The sequence below is a fragment of the Populus nigra genome, chromosome 10, assembly GCF_951802175.1.
Source record: "Populus nigra chromosome 10, ddPopNigr1.1, whole genome shotgun sequence".
NCBI lineage: Eukaryota > Viridiplantae > Streptophyta > Magnoliopsida > Malpighiales > Salicaceae > Populus > Populus nigra.
In genome coordinates, this window is record NC_084861.1 from 3,312,498 (window position 1) to 3,327,981 (window position 15,484).

Sequence of the window (15,484 nt, forward strand, 5' to 3'; positions counted from 1 at the left end):
TGTGTCTATAATCCTGAGAGGTATAATTTAACTGGTTATATCATGGGTTATTTTTTAAAGATTACCAGTTCAAGTCTTACAAATCTCAGTGTCACTGAAGATTTACATGGTCATTAGTTTCAAGATCCGTGAGACTAGTTGAGGTGCACACAAAATTATCTGGATATCTACATTAATAAAAATTAATTAAATAAATAACTTGTTCCTATATATAGCACAAGCTAGGCACGTATGTCACGGAATAACTGCACTGTTCATGCACATGTAGAAATAACTTTGCTAGTTGGAATGTTGCTGTTGTCAATGTCATATGAGGCCCCAGTCATCATATTTGCATACGCGCGATCCCATATTATTAAAATCAAGCTATATATTATACTTTACAAACTAAAAAACTTGTCGTAATACAAACCTACGGCCAAGTCAGCCGGATAGTTGGCGTAAATCTCGTAAACTTGTACTAGGCTGGGACAAAAATATTCTCTTTAAATTTTGTCTTTAAAGTTTTATTTTATTAATTATTTGAGTTATTTTTATATAAATTAAATCGAGTAGATCATATTAAAAATAAATTTCATATAAGTTATGCAATGAATCGAGTCAAAAGATTGTTTTATTTTTTTATTCAATTTCATTATTAAACTTTTTTTTAAAATCATTTATGTTATTTTTTAATCGACCAAGTTGATCTGGTCATATCGAAACAACTTATCTACAATTTGATTTTAAACTTAAGATAAATATACTAGGTTGGATTAAATAATAATGCTAAATAATTTTTTATGGTCTAAGCATTTTTTTTTTATATGTAAATTTTTTTATCTGATCTGCAGCATAAAATGAGCTTCTAAACTAGTATTTCAACTAAATTGATGATGAAAGTAAATATAAGACAGAATACTTAACTGAAAATTTGAGTGCATATTTCTTTCTTAATATTGTTTCTAAGCAAAATGAAACAAAAGTTGATGTTATAAACTTTTTTTTTAATTTAAGATATGTATTGAAATTTAAATTATTATTTCAAATGAAAACTTGGCTGATTTATTTAAGCTTTAAAATTTAAATTATTATTTTGAATGAAACTAAATCATTGAACATTAAAAACAAAGCTTCAGATGGTAAAAAAAAAAAAAAACCTTTTTATTTATAAACAATAAAATAACTCAAAGAGGAATATCTCGCAATGTAAGTACACACCAATTCCCTCCTCATGCCAAGCAGCTAGGGACAGGGCATAACCACAAGAAGTTGCAAATGAGAGTCTACAGAACCTCTTGCCTGCATGCCCTGCTTGGAGTTTTCATTGATGTCTCTCTCAATCCTTCCAATTATTAATATAATCAGAATTATATTCCAATTAATTACATTGGATCGATTCGGACAGGATCTAGATGACTAGATCCTTGCGATCAGAATAATTTATGAAGCACTCTGTCGTCTTTGAACATACCCTATACATGTCTTTGATTCCACTTCAAGGGACTCCATTTTTCATATAAATATAAAAATTAAAACTTCAAACGGCAAGCATGGGGATTCTAGGAATAGTTCGTACCTGTTTCTTTTGCCTATTCTAAGGTAGGTTTAGGAGGGGGGAAAAAGGTACAAACGCTTTTTGACATAATATCAAACAACATGAATCTTGTTTGATCCTCATGTGCAATTGTCCCTTCACAGGGCCAAGCTGAATAAACCCTATAATATTATAAGCAATAAGTTAGAGCTAGCTAGGAGAATAAGTTCCGATTCCAACAATATTACTTTGATTTTGGTTCTCAATAAAGTAATGGACGAGTACAAGTAAACGCTAGCGTATTTGATATGCTTACGGTTGGATTTATTCAGTACTTGAATAATTCGTTAGAGTTGAGTTTAAAAAGCAAACCACGTAGATGTGATATGATTGACTTGTCATGATTTTTTTATAAAAAAAAATTAAAATAAATTCGTCTAATCTTGGATTCGAGTTGGTTTTAATAACTATATTTTTATTTTTATTTTTATTAATAATTTATTGATTATTACCTAACACCAAGTATTAGATCCTGTTCCTTTATAATTAAAGCAAAGGAGATTTATTTGGGAATCCTCCATGTTCTGTAAGCATACAGACATGAAGAAAAGAAGAAGTGCTTGAGAAATACCAAAATATTAGGTGGGAGGTGGAGGTGGGCTTGAATCTTCACACGACACAAGCTGAACCACTGGATCAACTTCTGCTTATAAGACCTTCACTCACTGGTTCAATGATGATAAGACGTGCTGATTTACGGGTCAACTATTCAATTGTGTGGAAGGAAGCATAAGTTCGGCCAGTTTAAAAGGCCCATTTAGAAATTGCAAGCACCGTTAAGTTCGATGTAATGGAGTAAATATATCTAATCTTAAATTAATTGTTATTAAGTGAAAATCAACTTTGTATAACTTAGTTGATTTAACAAATCAATCTATAATTTAATCAATCTGGTGATAACTCAATTTGATTAAAAAAAAACAATATCGTTTTAATTTTAAAAAAATAAATCTTGAAATTAACACCGCCTCGGATTATTTAAAATTAACCCGCTTAAGCCTTATGTCAAATCAGGTTCGAGTTCAAAAACTTTTCTTCAAATAACTGGAAATAAATATATGCAATCGTCTGTTTATTATTGAAAGTTTGATTAATTGGATCCCTCTATGTTAGAAATTAATTTTTAAAAAAAATTTCTCCTTGATGGTCATACAAATTAATCGATGATTTGGAACAATAAAATGGTGAAAATGAGAGAACTCAATAGAGGATTAGAGGAATATGGCTTTGATATGTTATTCACAACAATCAAACTCTCATCGAGATATAATAAAGGGCTTCATGCAAATACAAAGACGCAAAATAGCTATTTTGAAATTGTTTCAAGTAAATTTACATTCTCCTATTATTTTGGAAAAAAAATAGACAAATTATTAATTTATTTGCTTTTAATACTTCTGGGCTGATGAAAATAATGTTTATAAATTGGATGTTTCATATATATATATATATATATTTTAAATAGAAAACCCCATATTCCCTCTCTCATGTATTTTAGATCTTTCCTTTACCAGACAAAATTTTCCATGCTAAATTTTCGACTTTCCTCCTAACCTTAAAAACTCTCTTTTTTTACTTTTCCTCCCTCTCTCATCATTAAAAACCCATTGGTGGTGAGAACTCATATAAAGAACCCATTGTGAAGATTCTTTAAGAAACGAGAAGAAAATCTTTATTGGGGTTTTGTCTACAATGCCTCCAAGAAAAATTATCATATTGTAGCCCTTCAACACAGACATAGCATATTGGTATATTGAATGCCTCCATAATGCCTCCTAATTCTCTTAGTAACCGCAAAGTATACATTTTTCAAGCAAGTTTGCATTTAATTAACGAATGCACTAATGAGAGAGTCCAAAACATTATTTATTCAAGAAACAAGAGTCAAATATGCTATAAAGTGGAATCAATGTTAAAAATTAAACTTGATTTTTGGTTTTTCTTAAGAGTAGAGGAACCGGTCCACCAACTGAATTAAATGAATTGGTTGTCTGGTTCAGAAATTATCGATCAATTCAATCAGTAAAATACAATTCCTGTATAGATTATGATTTCCTTGTATTAGCTTAATTCCTTAATTTTCTAGGATTTTATGTCTATAAAAGGCTTGTAATTCATCATTATTAAGAAGCACAAAAAGAGAGAGAATAGTTAAGAGAGCTTATAGATAAACACTTGATAAAAATATATTTTCCTCTCAATCTTCTTTTTGTTCTTAAGTTTTGACTTTGCATTATTGTTTCTAATCTTATACCAAACTTATTTTCTTTCAATATGTGGTATCAAAGCTTGTTTTGATTGTTTATAATGGTCAATCTAAACTTCCCACTTTAATGTCCTCGTTTGACAAAGGACAACTGCAAAACTTGGTGTGTTAGAGTAAAAGCATAGCTAGGTTTCCAAGATGTGTGGGAAACAATTAAAAAAAAGCTTTGAGAAGCCTATAGAAGAAGCAACGTTGACTTCAGCCTAAAGGAAGGCCATGCAAAAGGCACAAAGAAAGGATCAACAAGAATTCACAATCATCCACTAATGTTTGGATGATGCCACTTTTAAGATAATGGCAAACGCAATCAACGTCAAGCAATCATGAAAAGTTTTACAACAATCAAACCAAAGAGTTACATATACTTTCTTTGTGGAATATTGAGGAATATTTTAGAATACTTTGTAAGAAAAGTACGTCTATAAAAGCTACATAGTGACTTTAAAAAGTTACATATACTTGAATTGAAAAATATTTCAGAATACTTTGTAAGAGTATTGGTCATGTATAATAAAATAAAGAGATATGAAGAGAATATAGAAGAGACATGTGGTAGAAAAGATTCTACACTCGTTGTAAAAGAAGTTACATTATGTGGTTGTCATGATAGAGGAGTCACAAAATATGGATGTTCTTTCAATACAAGGTCTCATAGGAAAATCACAAGCCCATAAGGAAAGAGTCAATGAAATTCAAGAAAATATGAATGCACAAACACTTTTTTAAAAGTAAGATGATTCTATATATTCCTAAGGAGGTAAAGGATATGGACAAAGTAGAGGAAGAGGCAGATTTGAAAGAAGAGGTTGTGCTAGTCCTAACATGTCAACTGATTGACCGCATGAAGCAAATCGGTTGACCGGTTACACAGACAGTGGCAATCTAAAATCCAGGTTTGACTAAAAAATGTTAAATGTTACAATTGTTAAAAGGTAGTCTATTATGCTAGGGATTGCTGGAATCCAACCAAAAGGATTAAGGAGAATGTCAATCTTATTGTAGAAGATGAGAAAGATGTCACTTTATTACTAACCCATGATGAACGAATACAAGCCAAAAAGAATATATGGTATCTAGAGAATAGTGTCAGCAATTACATAAGTAAAAATAGAGACAAGTTTATGGAGCTAAATGAATCAATTAAAGGTAATGTCACCTTTGCAAATCATTCAAAGGTTTCTATCAAAGAAAAAGATACGATTCTCATAAAATTGAAAAATGAAAGTCATTAATTTATTGGTGATGTCTATTATATCCTTATTATAAAAAATAATATATCAAGTTTGGGATAATTATTGGATAAGAGTTATGAGATTAAGATGAAATATCATACCTTGCCATTACTTGATACTCATGGAGTTATGATTGCAAAGGTAACTATGACAAAGAACAAAATGTTTTTGCTAAACATAAAGACGAATGTGCCTAAATGCTTAAAAACATATGTGAAAGATGAGACTTGGGCATGAAAACTTTAATAGCTTGAAGATGATGGCACAAAATGAGATACTGAAGGGTCTACCATCCATTATACATTCAAATCATTTATGTGAAAGATATTTAGTGGGCAAGCAATTTTGCAAGAGCTTTTCAAATGAGTCTACATCTAGAGTAAATCAATCTCTACAAGAGATATATGTAGATGTTTGTGATCCTATCAAACCATGTTCGTTTGGTAAAAATATGTATTTTCCATTTTTATTGATGATTTTAGTATAAAAACTTAGATATACTTATTAAAAGAAAAGTATAATGTGTTTACTTATTTTAAGAAGTTTAAGGCGTTAGTTGAAAAAAAAAGTTGTTATTTTATAAAATCATTTGGAACAAATAGGGGGTGAATTTTGTTCCAATAATTTTAATGAGTTTTGTGAAGATCATGGTATAAAAAGACTTCTAATGATGCCTAGATCCCCACAATAAAATGATGTGGTGGAGAGAAATAATAAAAGCATCATGAACAAGGCAAAAAGCATGCTCAAAAGCAATAAGATGCCTAAAGAGTTTTGGGTTGAAATTGTAGAGGGTTGTCAAATAGGTGTCCTACTAAAAGCTTGAATGTCATAAGTCCACAAAAGGCATAGAATAGAAGAAAGCCAAGTATTGTTTGGAAGCATTGACTATGTGCATGTAGATGACCAAGTAAGGACCAAGCTAGATGATAAAAGAAAAGGAATAATCTTTGTAGGTTATGATCAAAAGTCCAAAAAATATAAGCTCTACAACATCAATGAAGAGAAGATGGTGATTAATAAAGATGTTGAGTTCGATAAAGAAGGAGCATGTTGAAATGTAGATGATGGCGAGAAATATAATTTTTTACCGGTTCTTGATAAAAAAAAGAGAGAGAGAACTTTGAAAATCATCAAGAACAAGCTACAACTCCACAATCACCAATGGTGTCATCTTTGTTTTTATTTTCTTTTTCTAGTGGAAGTTCAAGTAGTGGTAGCCAAATCAAGTCCACCAAGAAGGATGAGAATTGCCTTGATGACTTACATGAGATAACTACTCATATTGATGATGATATAACACTATATTGTCACCTTATTATATATGATCCTATAGTGTTTGAAAAAGCAATACAAGATGTAAAATAGAGAATTGCTATGGACGGGGAGATTACATCAATTGAGAACAATGACATATAGAAATTGGTTCCTAGACCAAGTGGAAAGAAGCCAATAGACTTCAAGTGGATCTACAAAGAAAATAATAATGCCAAAATAGAAGTAGAGAGATACAATGCAAAGTTAGTGGTAAAAGGCTATAGTCAAAAGCATAAGATTGATTATGATGAGGTTTTTACTCTCGTTGTTACGTTGTTAGATTGAAGACCATTCAATTAATCATTGTCACAATTACTCAATATAAATGGAGAATCTATCAAATGGATGTCAAATTAGTCTTTTTTATTGATTTTCTTAGGGAAAAGGTTTATATTAAGCAACCTATAGATTATAAAGTGAAGGGATAAAAAGACAAGATATTAAAATTGAATAAAGCCTTGTATGGATTGAATCAAGCTCTAAAGGCTTGGTATATCGCATTGATGGCTACTTTTTTTAAAAATAAATTTGTAAAATGCCCCCGTGAATATACTCTCTATATAAAGATAAAAGAGAGTGGTGATACTCTTATTATATATTATTATATGAATGACTTGATCTTTATAGGAAATAATTTAAAAATAATTAGAGACTTCAAGCAAACAATGATCAATAAATTTGAGATGACGGACATTGGTCTTATGATATACTACTTAGGGATTGAGACCAAATAAGAAGAGGATGGAATCTTTGTAAACTAAAAGAATTTTGCAAAGGAGATTCACAAGAAGTTCAAAATGAAGAATTGTGCAAAAGTGAATACTCTAGTTGAGTATGGAGTGAAGATGATAAAGGGGGGGAAAGCTAAACTCTTCAACATTCAAAAGCCTAGTTGGGAGTTTGAGATATTTTACATGCACTCGTTCAGATATTCTTTTTGGAGTGAGGCTTGTGAGCATGTTTATAGAGACGCCAACTATGATACATTTTAAAGCCTTGAAGTGAATTTTTCAATATATCAAAAGTATTTTTGATTTTGGCTTATTCTATAGATATTCTAATAGCTTTAACCTTATGAGTTATGATGATAGTGATTGAGCTGGAGATATGGATGATAGAAATAACATTATTGGTTTTGTTTTCTACATGGGAGACATAATATTCACAAGTAGTTCAAAAAAGCAATCTATTGTCATTTTATCAACATATAAAACTGAATATATAGCTACTAAGGCATGTATTTATCATTCCATATGGCTAAGATGATTATTAAAAAAATTATGAATGCCACAAGAGAAGTCTAAGAAGATTTATGTGGACAACTCATCAGTCATTGCTTTAACAAAAAAATCCAGTTTTTCATGACAGAAGTAAGCACTTTAGCACAAAATTTCATTACCTAAGAGATTTCATTACAAACAAAGAAGTTAAAGTCAAGTATATAAAGACACAATATCAAGTTGCGAATATTTTCACAAAGCCACTCAAATATGATGTAAGTTTTACCAAGATTAGAGATTTGTTGGGAGTTATGAAGAAATCAAGTTTAAGAGAGGGTGTTGAAAATTAAATTCGATTTCTAATTTTTCTGAAGAATAGAGGAATCGGTCCACTGGTTGATCGATTAAGTTAAATGAATCAGTCGACCAGATTCGAAATGATCATTCGATTCAGTCAGCAGGATACAATTCTTATTCAGATTAAGATTTTTTTAATTATCTAGGACTTTATATATATATATAAGCTAATAATTCAGCATCATTAAGAAGGACAAAAAAAAAAGAATATGTAAGAGAGCTTAGAGAGAAACAAAAGGTACATAGTTCTCTCAATCTTTTTCTTGTTCTTGAGTTTTGACTTTACATTACTATTTTTGATCTTATACCACACCTTTAAAAAAAAAAAAACAATCAATGTTTTTGTAATGTATTATATGAATTATATATAACATTTTTTAAAACTCTAAAAATATTACAATTTTCTGTCATAACTTCAACATAAGCCATCAACATACTTTTCACCTAAATCGAAACATGGTGATGGAATGGCAAAATGGGTGGACTGGTGTGGCCTTGGATCGGTGAAGGTAGTGGTAGCTCTGTGGTGGGTGGGTGGGTTTGTTTACCGGCTAGTTTGACTCGTTCCTTTGTTAATGGAAGTGGATTGCTTGGTTAAGCTTTTGTTGAACTGGGTTCTACTGAACTGATATATCAGAGCTTGGTCTAATGGAAAATGGTTAGCGTTTTGCTTAATATTTATAGTTTTGAAATGGCTATGGCCTGTTGGAACAGCAAACGATCAGGATAAGAACTCGGTTAATGGAGAGGTTGGATGCTGTAAATGGATTATTTTGACAAAGATGGACAGATTAACAGGGTGGCAATGATCCATTGATGTGAAATTCATTTCAAAACTACGTATCAAAATTAGTTTATTGGTTATTTTTTATCGAACGAAGCTTTAAACGACAAAAGCCCACTCCCAGCATGATAACAGGTGCAATAATTAATGCACCTGTTATTGTGTGTAATAAAGCCTTGCCCTTTTATTAGCCTGCCACGTTTGTCACTTGAAGAATGTAGGACCAAGAATAGGCAGCCAGGGAATGGTATTGGTGCAAAGAGGTGCTTGAATTCTCTAACATCAAGTGGCTACGAGCTAGGCCACGAAACTTGCATCATCAAAACACGTTTCAAGTCTTCAAAAACAATCAATTCTTTTGTCTTCTGAATATGAGGTTAGCAGAGGGACAGCTGAAGATGAGGTGAATCTATCGTTTGGATTTCTTGTGTTTTTTTGGCCCTTCATTTAGATATCTATGGATAACAGTCACTCTCTTTATTTGGTAAAAGTACTTCATGTGATATAGAAACCTCTAAATATCATCCTTTCTTTCCCTTGCACTTTTTGCATATTGTTTGTTGTCCTATATTTCTTTATCTTCCTAGTCTTTGTTTTCTTCTTTAGTTTCTTTTCTGTCAAGTCTAGCTAGGAGAACATGGATCATGAAGGCCACCGGCATCTGCTTCCCTGTTTGCGTTGCCACCCACATAGCTACATTAGGATGGTAAGTCGGCCATGCGATCGATCCCCTCACCCCGGCTAGCTCCCATGTATATATATGATATGCTGGCATGGTGAAAGCTTCCAAGTTCTAGTTTTTATATGTACATTCTCACACGCTTTTTTTCCCCTCAAGAATATTCTTACGAGCTATATTTTGTACTATTTAGAGTATCTCAATTCTTGATTACAAGGACTCAGATTTATTGTGCTTTTGCTTTCGACTGACATGTATATAACAGGTTCAACATCTTATAGAGAGATGTTTGCTCCTTCAAATGAGTAGAGATCAATGCATAAAGGCACTATATAAGCATGCTAACATTCGGCCAATTGTTACACTTACAGGTCACTTGATCTCACTGATTTTTACGAGTGAGGGACGATAGTGTGGACTTCTTTAGTGCCTAATATAGTGGACTTGTTGCTTGCAGTGTGGAGAGAACTACAGAAGGAGAACAGGGACTTCTTTCAAGCATATTTCCATTCAGTTTATCCGAGGCCTTTCACAAGTAAGAGCAAACCCCAAGATTTACAAGTCACTTTAAGAAATGCACTGACTCCACAAAATTATAAATATGGACGAGAATTAAGGACTCATGTATTCTAGCTAGCTAGATGTCATGGGTATATATAAATATACTGAGCTAGTATGAAATGCAGGAAACCATAAACCCCATTTTTTGATCAACAAGCTAGCTATAGAAACCATAAAACTTCCATCTGCAAGTGTATGGTGCTAATAAGATTGCTGATTATTATCAACTCGTATTTATGATTTTCAGGCAGGCATATATAATGGTGCTGAGAATGACAAGGTGGTAGTGGACTAGTGGTGGTGGGACGACTTGCAAAAATACTTCATGATCAGGAGGTACACGCCTACACGGGTAGAAAAGCAATATTTATGATGAATTATAACTAGGTTTTGGACAGTACATGCCCTCAGACATAAATGTGATCAAACAGGTACAAGAAAGTCTTGGATATATACTTACAAGGGCAGCTAGCTATTAATGTTTTTTCTCTTTTTCTTTTTCAAGAAGCCATTAATGTTTCTAATCCCACTGACTAGTATTTATTTTTTAAGTAATTTTTGTAGTTGTAGTTTGAAAAAAATAAAATTTTAAAAAATATAATTAAATGTGATTAGTTGGATTTAAATATATATTTGATAAAAATTATGATTAAGCAAAAAACATGTATAAAATATTTAATAATTATGTTGTTGTGGTTGCTTTTCAAAGTGCGTTTCACTTGAAAATATATTAAAATAATATATTTTTATTTTAAAAAAATTATTTTTGATATCAACGCATGAAAATAATCTAAAAATACCAAAAAAATATTAATTTGAAGCAAAGAAAAAAATTAAACATTATTAAATTTTTTCAAAAGCTTTTTGTTTTTAATTGTATTAGGTCATATTGGAAATTAACTTTATGAGTATAATTTAGAGAAAAAAAATTAAAATGTCATAGAAAATTAAGCTTACAAAAGGACTAAGTTTTAATTAAATTTAAAGTACATGGATTGGATTTTTTTTCTTTTTCAGTAAAAACGCAGTAATTAGATAATAGTTCAGTGCTTTCTTTGAGTTCGCATCACAATGTTTAACTTACAGTCAGATATAAATTTTCTGCCCAAAAGCCGAGCGATTGTTTAATTTATCCATAAATCTATCGAAAGTCTTTATTTTTTTTTATCATGAATATGGAGGAATTATATTAAGCTACCTATTTCTTAATAAATTCATACCAGTATATATATAAAAAAATCCAATACGCAGCATTATGAAATAAAAAGCAAAAAACATAAAATATATTCCTTCTTTCCAAAACAGTTTTAATTTTTTTCTCTATAATTAATAGATATATATTATATTCCTAAAAGATTTTATATATAAACAATATCTTTGAAAAAACTAAATATATTGTGCTTGGACTCATATCTAAACACATGGGGTATGATGATTTCATCTGATAAATCCGATACCTAATCTCATTTTACTTTATTCGATTTAATTTTTATTCAGTTTTACTTATTCATATATATATAGTGATATTTGATGAGTGCTCGATCCATTCGTCCCATAGCCCAATTGGATATTTTCACTTTTATTTTTGTTATTTATTAATTTATTCAATTATCAGAAAACCATATAAAACAACCTAATCGGGCTTTTTCTTTATAAATAAATCTTTTTACTTTGTATAGATATTCTTTTACTTAAATTTGCTTGAATATATATAATTGTTAGAAACCCTATAAAAATTAAAAACAATCTAAAAATCTTACTTTTTCTTTAAAACAAAATGTACTTATTTAATGTAATCTTCTTAAGTTCATGTTAATTATAATTAAGTCATTCCAAAATAAGAAGCTTTAAACGTCACATATACATGTTTCTTTATCTTAATACTTAAATGATTTCCAAATACAAAAGATGTCTTGATGATTCTCATGTATGTTATTTATTAATCGCTAATGGCTAAAAGGGATATAATTTTTATTGGATTCGATACCAAGGCGGTATTATAACTTTGGAAAAAGCTTTTCACCAGTCCCAACGTGACAAGAGGTAGGTGATGACTGATGAGCATATAGGAGTTCTATATAGAGAGCGAGCTACGTCAAAATTCAACAGAGTTTTTGTCTTTGCGACAGGACATGCATCCATCGTTAAGCACCTTGAAAACTTTAAGTTTCCTTGTAGTTAGTTGCAGTGAATCTCATTCCCGGGAGCATCTACCCTAAATGGACATAAGATTTGAACCCAACCCAAACCCTAAAACAGAAACAATTTTCTTCTTTTGCTAGTTTACACAAGTCTTGATCACTCAAAGGGAGTGTTTGCCCACATGGAATGCCTTGGAACCTTTCTTTCATGTAAGCCTTTGCTTTCTACGTTGACCTGAAACTTTTCAAAACAGAAAGTCACGCATCCACTTCAGTAGCACAAATTACTACAAACATCAAGTGTTACAGAAGCCTTTACAGTGCGTTCAAGATTACCCCATAAGGCTATTTCATAAATTTTAGATGTAGTAGTAAGTTGGAGAAATTAACTAGCTAGAAAGTGACTAGATTTGGAATATCAATTGAAGAATTAAAATGTTTTTCTCCTCCTGTATTATTTGCTTAACAATTATTCGCAGCCTAATAAAATTTCCCTGAGCCATCCGTATACTGCACATTTTCATTCTTAGAATTTAGAAAGAGAAAATATTCCAGGTAGAGTGCTACTCTATAAGCATAAATGATGTGTTCACTAGATAGCTCATGACTTACGTACCTGATCAGCTGCATCGCAGGACCATGAGCCGTTCTCCTCTTCCAAGCCACTGCTCTCTCCATCAATATCTTTGCAGTACTGAACAAGGGGTGAATGGGCCCACTGAAAAGAGTTAAACATGATCGATTTGAATTAAACTACAATATGTTACATTGGATTGGTTGAGTTGTTTCATTTCCCTCGATGCTTCTGCGCATGATTGAGTGTCAAAAATCTACCTGCACTCCAGAAGATTAACTTACGTTTTTTGCAGCTGTGCTGAAGGCTTCTTTGTGAGCTATTCTTGGATTTTCAGTTTTGATCCTTCTGATCTCTTCTCTGATAAATATATTTTTGTAAGAAAATAGTAATACCAAGGCTAAATCATGCATGTACTAATTAATATTATAAATCTTAACTAAGATTTCTTACCTGATGAAGCGGTTATAAGCCGATGGTCCTCTTTGTCTTTTCTCTGGGGCTACAGAGATAAATAGTTAGTTCAATTAGCTAATAAGTAGATTAGAGCTCCAAAAGGAGTTAATTTACATGATTTTCCCCTATCATTGACTATAATCTGGCTAGATAAATTTGATAAACTTACGTTTATTAATGACACGATTCACTTGATTAATTCTGTCATCTTCATCATTGTTAGAAGAGATCGCCATGAACGAATTTTGCATTTCTAAGCCTTTTTGGGCATTGACTTCTGGACGAAGCTGTTCTTTTTGCTGAAGGGAAGAGAAGAAAAATTAAGTCAATGATTTATCTCTACTGAACACCAAGAACCTCAATATATATGCTAGCTAATAAATTAAGCTAGTTAATAGTTATAATTTTTCTGGAAAAAGAAAAGAAAAAACAACTGCTATATGTTTGTGTGTGTGTTAATTGAAACCTCATCCTCATTGCTGAGAGAAGTTGAAAGATTGAAAGGGAGAAAAGAGAATTTCTTCATGTTGACAGAGAAGAGGCTGGTGCAGTGTCCACATATCACAGTCACCACCGTGGATAAGCTGCTGCATGGAACGCTTACCTACAACATTCGAGAGAAAAGAAAAAACACAAAATAATTAAAGTTGAACTGCACATTAATCTTGTGAAACTCTACGAAGCTGTAGTGTATTACGAGTAAAATGGTGGTGCAAAAACCACATTGTAAGTAGCAAATCTGATCCGGAAGATCAAAGAGATGGTTCAATGTTGACATTTTAATTTATAGGTAACTCGAGAGGTAGCTAGGTGCTTGTGTTGCGGATGATCTTGTGTGTCCGCTAGCTGCGTCTGTGTCTCTGTGAGAACTGCATGGAGTCTTCTGATAGATGGGAAGAATTTATAGGCTTTAATTAGACAGGTTTATATATAATGTACGTATGACAATGTAAGGAAGTACGTGTATACTCTCAGTATGCGTAAATAATGTACTCTCCCAAGGCAGGCATTTAACGCATACTAATAAAGCTCGAACCGGTCTGGTGGATTGACTCGAAATCCGTCCCCGACATGGTTATAACCCGAGTTAATTATATATATATATATAAAAAAAAACCCGTGATAACTATGTAACCGATATATATATATATACACACACACACTGACCACCCAATTAATTATTTAATTTAAAAAAATCCCATCTCATACTTTTATTGACTTCAAACAAGCCTTGAAAACTTCAACGTGATATCTGAATTTCGGACAGTGCCTATTTGTTTCATGTGTTGTTTTCTTTGTTATTTACTCCACCTGCCTGCCTGTCTGAATTAACAACTCTGTCATTCATGAGAGAGAGCGAAAGTGCATCACATCAAGTTTTACCATTAAGGAAGAAGGGTAAATCTCTGGAAGAGCATACGGAGATGGAAAGGAGGCATCTTAGTATTTGTCTTTGCTAAGAGAAGGTAAGGATAATTGACAATGAGAAGGGTTCGCTTCCACTTTCTGCTCTCCCTGTGTTCATGTTACTTCCCATGCATCCCCTTTATTTACCCTTCACCCCTCCCTTAATGCCTCACATCTACTTTGTCAGTTGCCTTTCCTTGTATCTCATTGTATAACTTAAATTCTCCCTTTGTTGTTGACTTCTTCTTTTGTTGACTTGTTCATGTTCTTGCACCTGAGTTCTAGCAGATGGAGTCCGAAGTTTTTGAAGCAAAGAAAAGTTTGATTTTTTTAATCGCAGGAACAAAGAAGCTCTTATTATTGTACAACTGTCATTGCCATTAAAAAAAAATAGCAAACACAGGTAATATAAAATTATAATGAATAGAGTTAGTATATAAAAACTTTAATTTAGATATATTTTATTGCTAAATTAATATTTGGTTTTCTTTTAAGCATACGCTTCTATATTTACAACTTTTTAAATAAATCTGAAGACTAATCTAAATAAATTAGAATACTCAAAAATAAAAAATAAAAAGCAATAAAATTCTTAACAAACTAAAAAATCAAAAAATAACAAAATTAGTCTAATTACTCTCGATGATTATCAAAAAAAAACAAAATTAGTCTAAAATTTTTTTAAACTTAATTTGAAAGTCTTAGATTATAGCTAGATCGATGTATAGAATATGATCTTGATAAAATTTAAGCACAGTACAAGTCCAACGTTAAAAAATTATGGGTTTAATTTTCATCATGCGCGACTATATATATATATATATATATATATATTTTATTAGGCTTGACCCTGTCTTACCTGCCCTTAAACATCCTTGCAAGGCCAGCTATGACAAATCCATGATTGTCTGGCA

At 31.6% G+C, this 15,484-nt stretch overlaps 2 protein-coding genes across 2 annotated transcripts; one reads left to right on the top strand and one right to left on the bottom strand.

Annotated features, from left to right (window-relative positions):
- The first annotated feature begins 9,266 nt into the window (after positions 1–9,266).
- Positions 9,267–10,521, top strand: LOC133704820 (uncharacterized). Its single transcript, XM_062129831.1, has 4 exons — positions 9,267–9,458; positions 9,697–9,802; positions 9,889–9,966; positions 10,240–10,521. The coding sequence occupies exons 1-4, from the start codon at positions 9,390–9,392 to the stop codon at positions 10,251–10,253; spliced, it is 267 nt and encodes an 88-aa protein (XP_061985815.1). The 5' UTR covers positions 9,267–9,389; the 3' UTR covers positions 10,254–10,521.
- Positions 10,522–12,613: 2,092 nt separating this feature from the next.
- On the bottom strand, positions 12,614–14,052 carry LOC133705198 (axial regulator YABBY 4-like). The gene is made up of 7 exons (XM_062130331.1): positions 13,861–14,052; positions 13,630–13,767; positions 13,333–13,450; positions 13,161–13,209; positions 12,992–13,067; positions 12,750–12,851; positions 12,614–12,643 (listed from the first exon to the last, which is right to left on the bottom strand). The coding sequence occupies exons 1-7, from the start codon at positions 13,939–13,941 to the stop codon at positions 12,614–12,616; spliced, it is 594 nt and encodes a 197-aa protein (XP_061986315.1). The 5' UTR covers positions 13,942–14,052.
- Between the last annotated feature and the right edge of the window lie 1,432 nt (positions 14,053–15,484).

Excerpts from the sequence above, each read along its gene's own strand:
- LOC133704820 (XM_062129831.1), top strand. The coding sequence starts at position 9,390 with ATGGATCATGAAGGCCACCGGCATCTGCTTCCCTGTTTGCGTTGCCAC. Across the intron at positions 9,459-9,696 it reads CACATAGCTACATTAGGATG|GTTCAACATCTTATAGAGAG; the intron begins GTAAGTCGGCCA and ends TGTATATAACAG. Across the intron at positions 9,803-9,888 it reads GCCAATTGTTACACTTACAG|TGTGGAGAGAACTACAGAAG; the intron begins GTCACTTGATCT and ends TGTTGCTTGCAG.
- LOC133705198 (XM_062130331.1), bottom strand. The coding sequence starts at position 13,941 with ATGTCAACATTGAACCATCTCTTTGATCTTCCGGATCAGATTTGCTAC. Across the intron at positions 13,451-13,629 it reads CTCTCAGCAATGAGGATGAG|CTTCGTCCAGAAGTCAATGC; the intron begins GTTTCAATTAAC and ends CAAAAAGAACAG. Across the intron at positions 13,068-13,160 it reads GCTTATAACCGCTTCATCAG|AGAAGAGATCAGAAGGATCA; the intron begins GTAAGAAATCTT and ends TATATTTATCAG.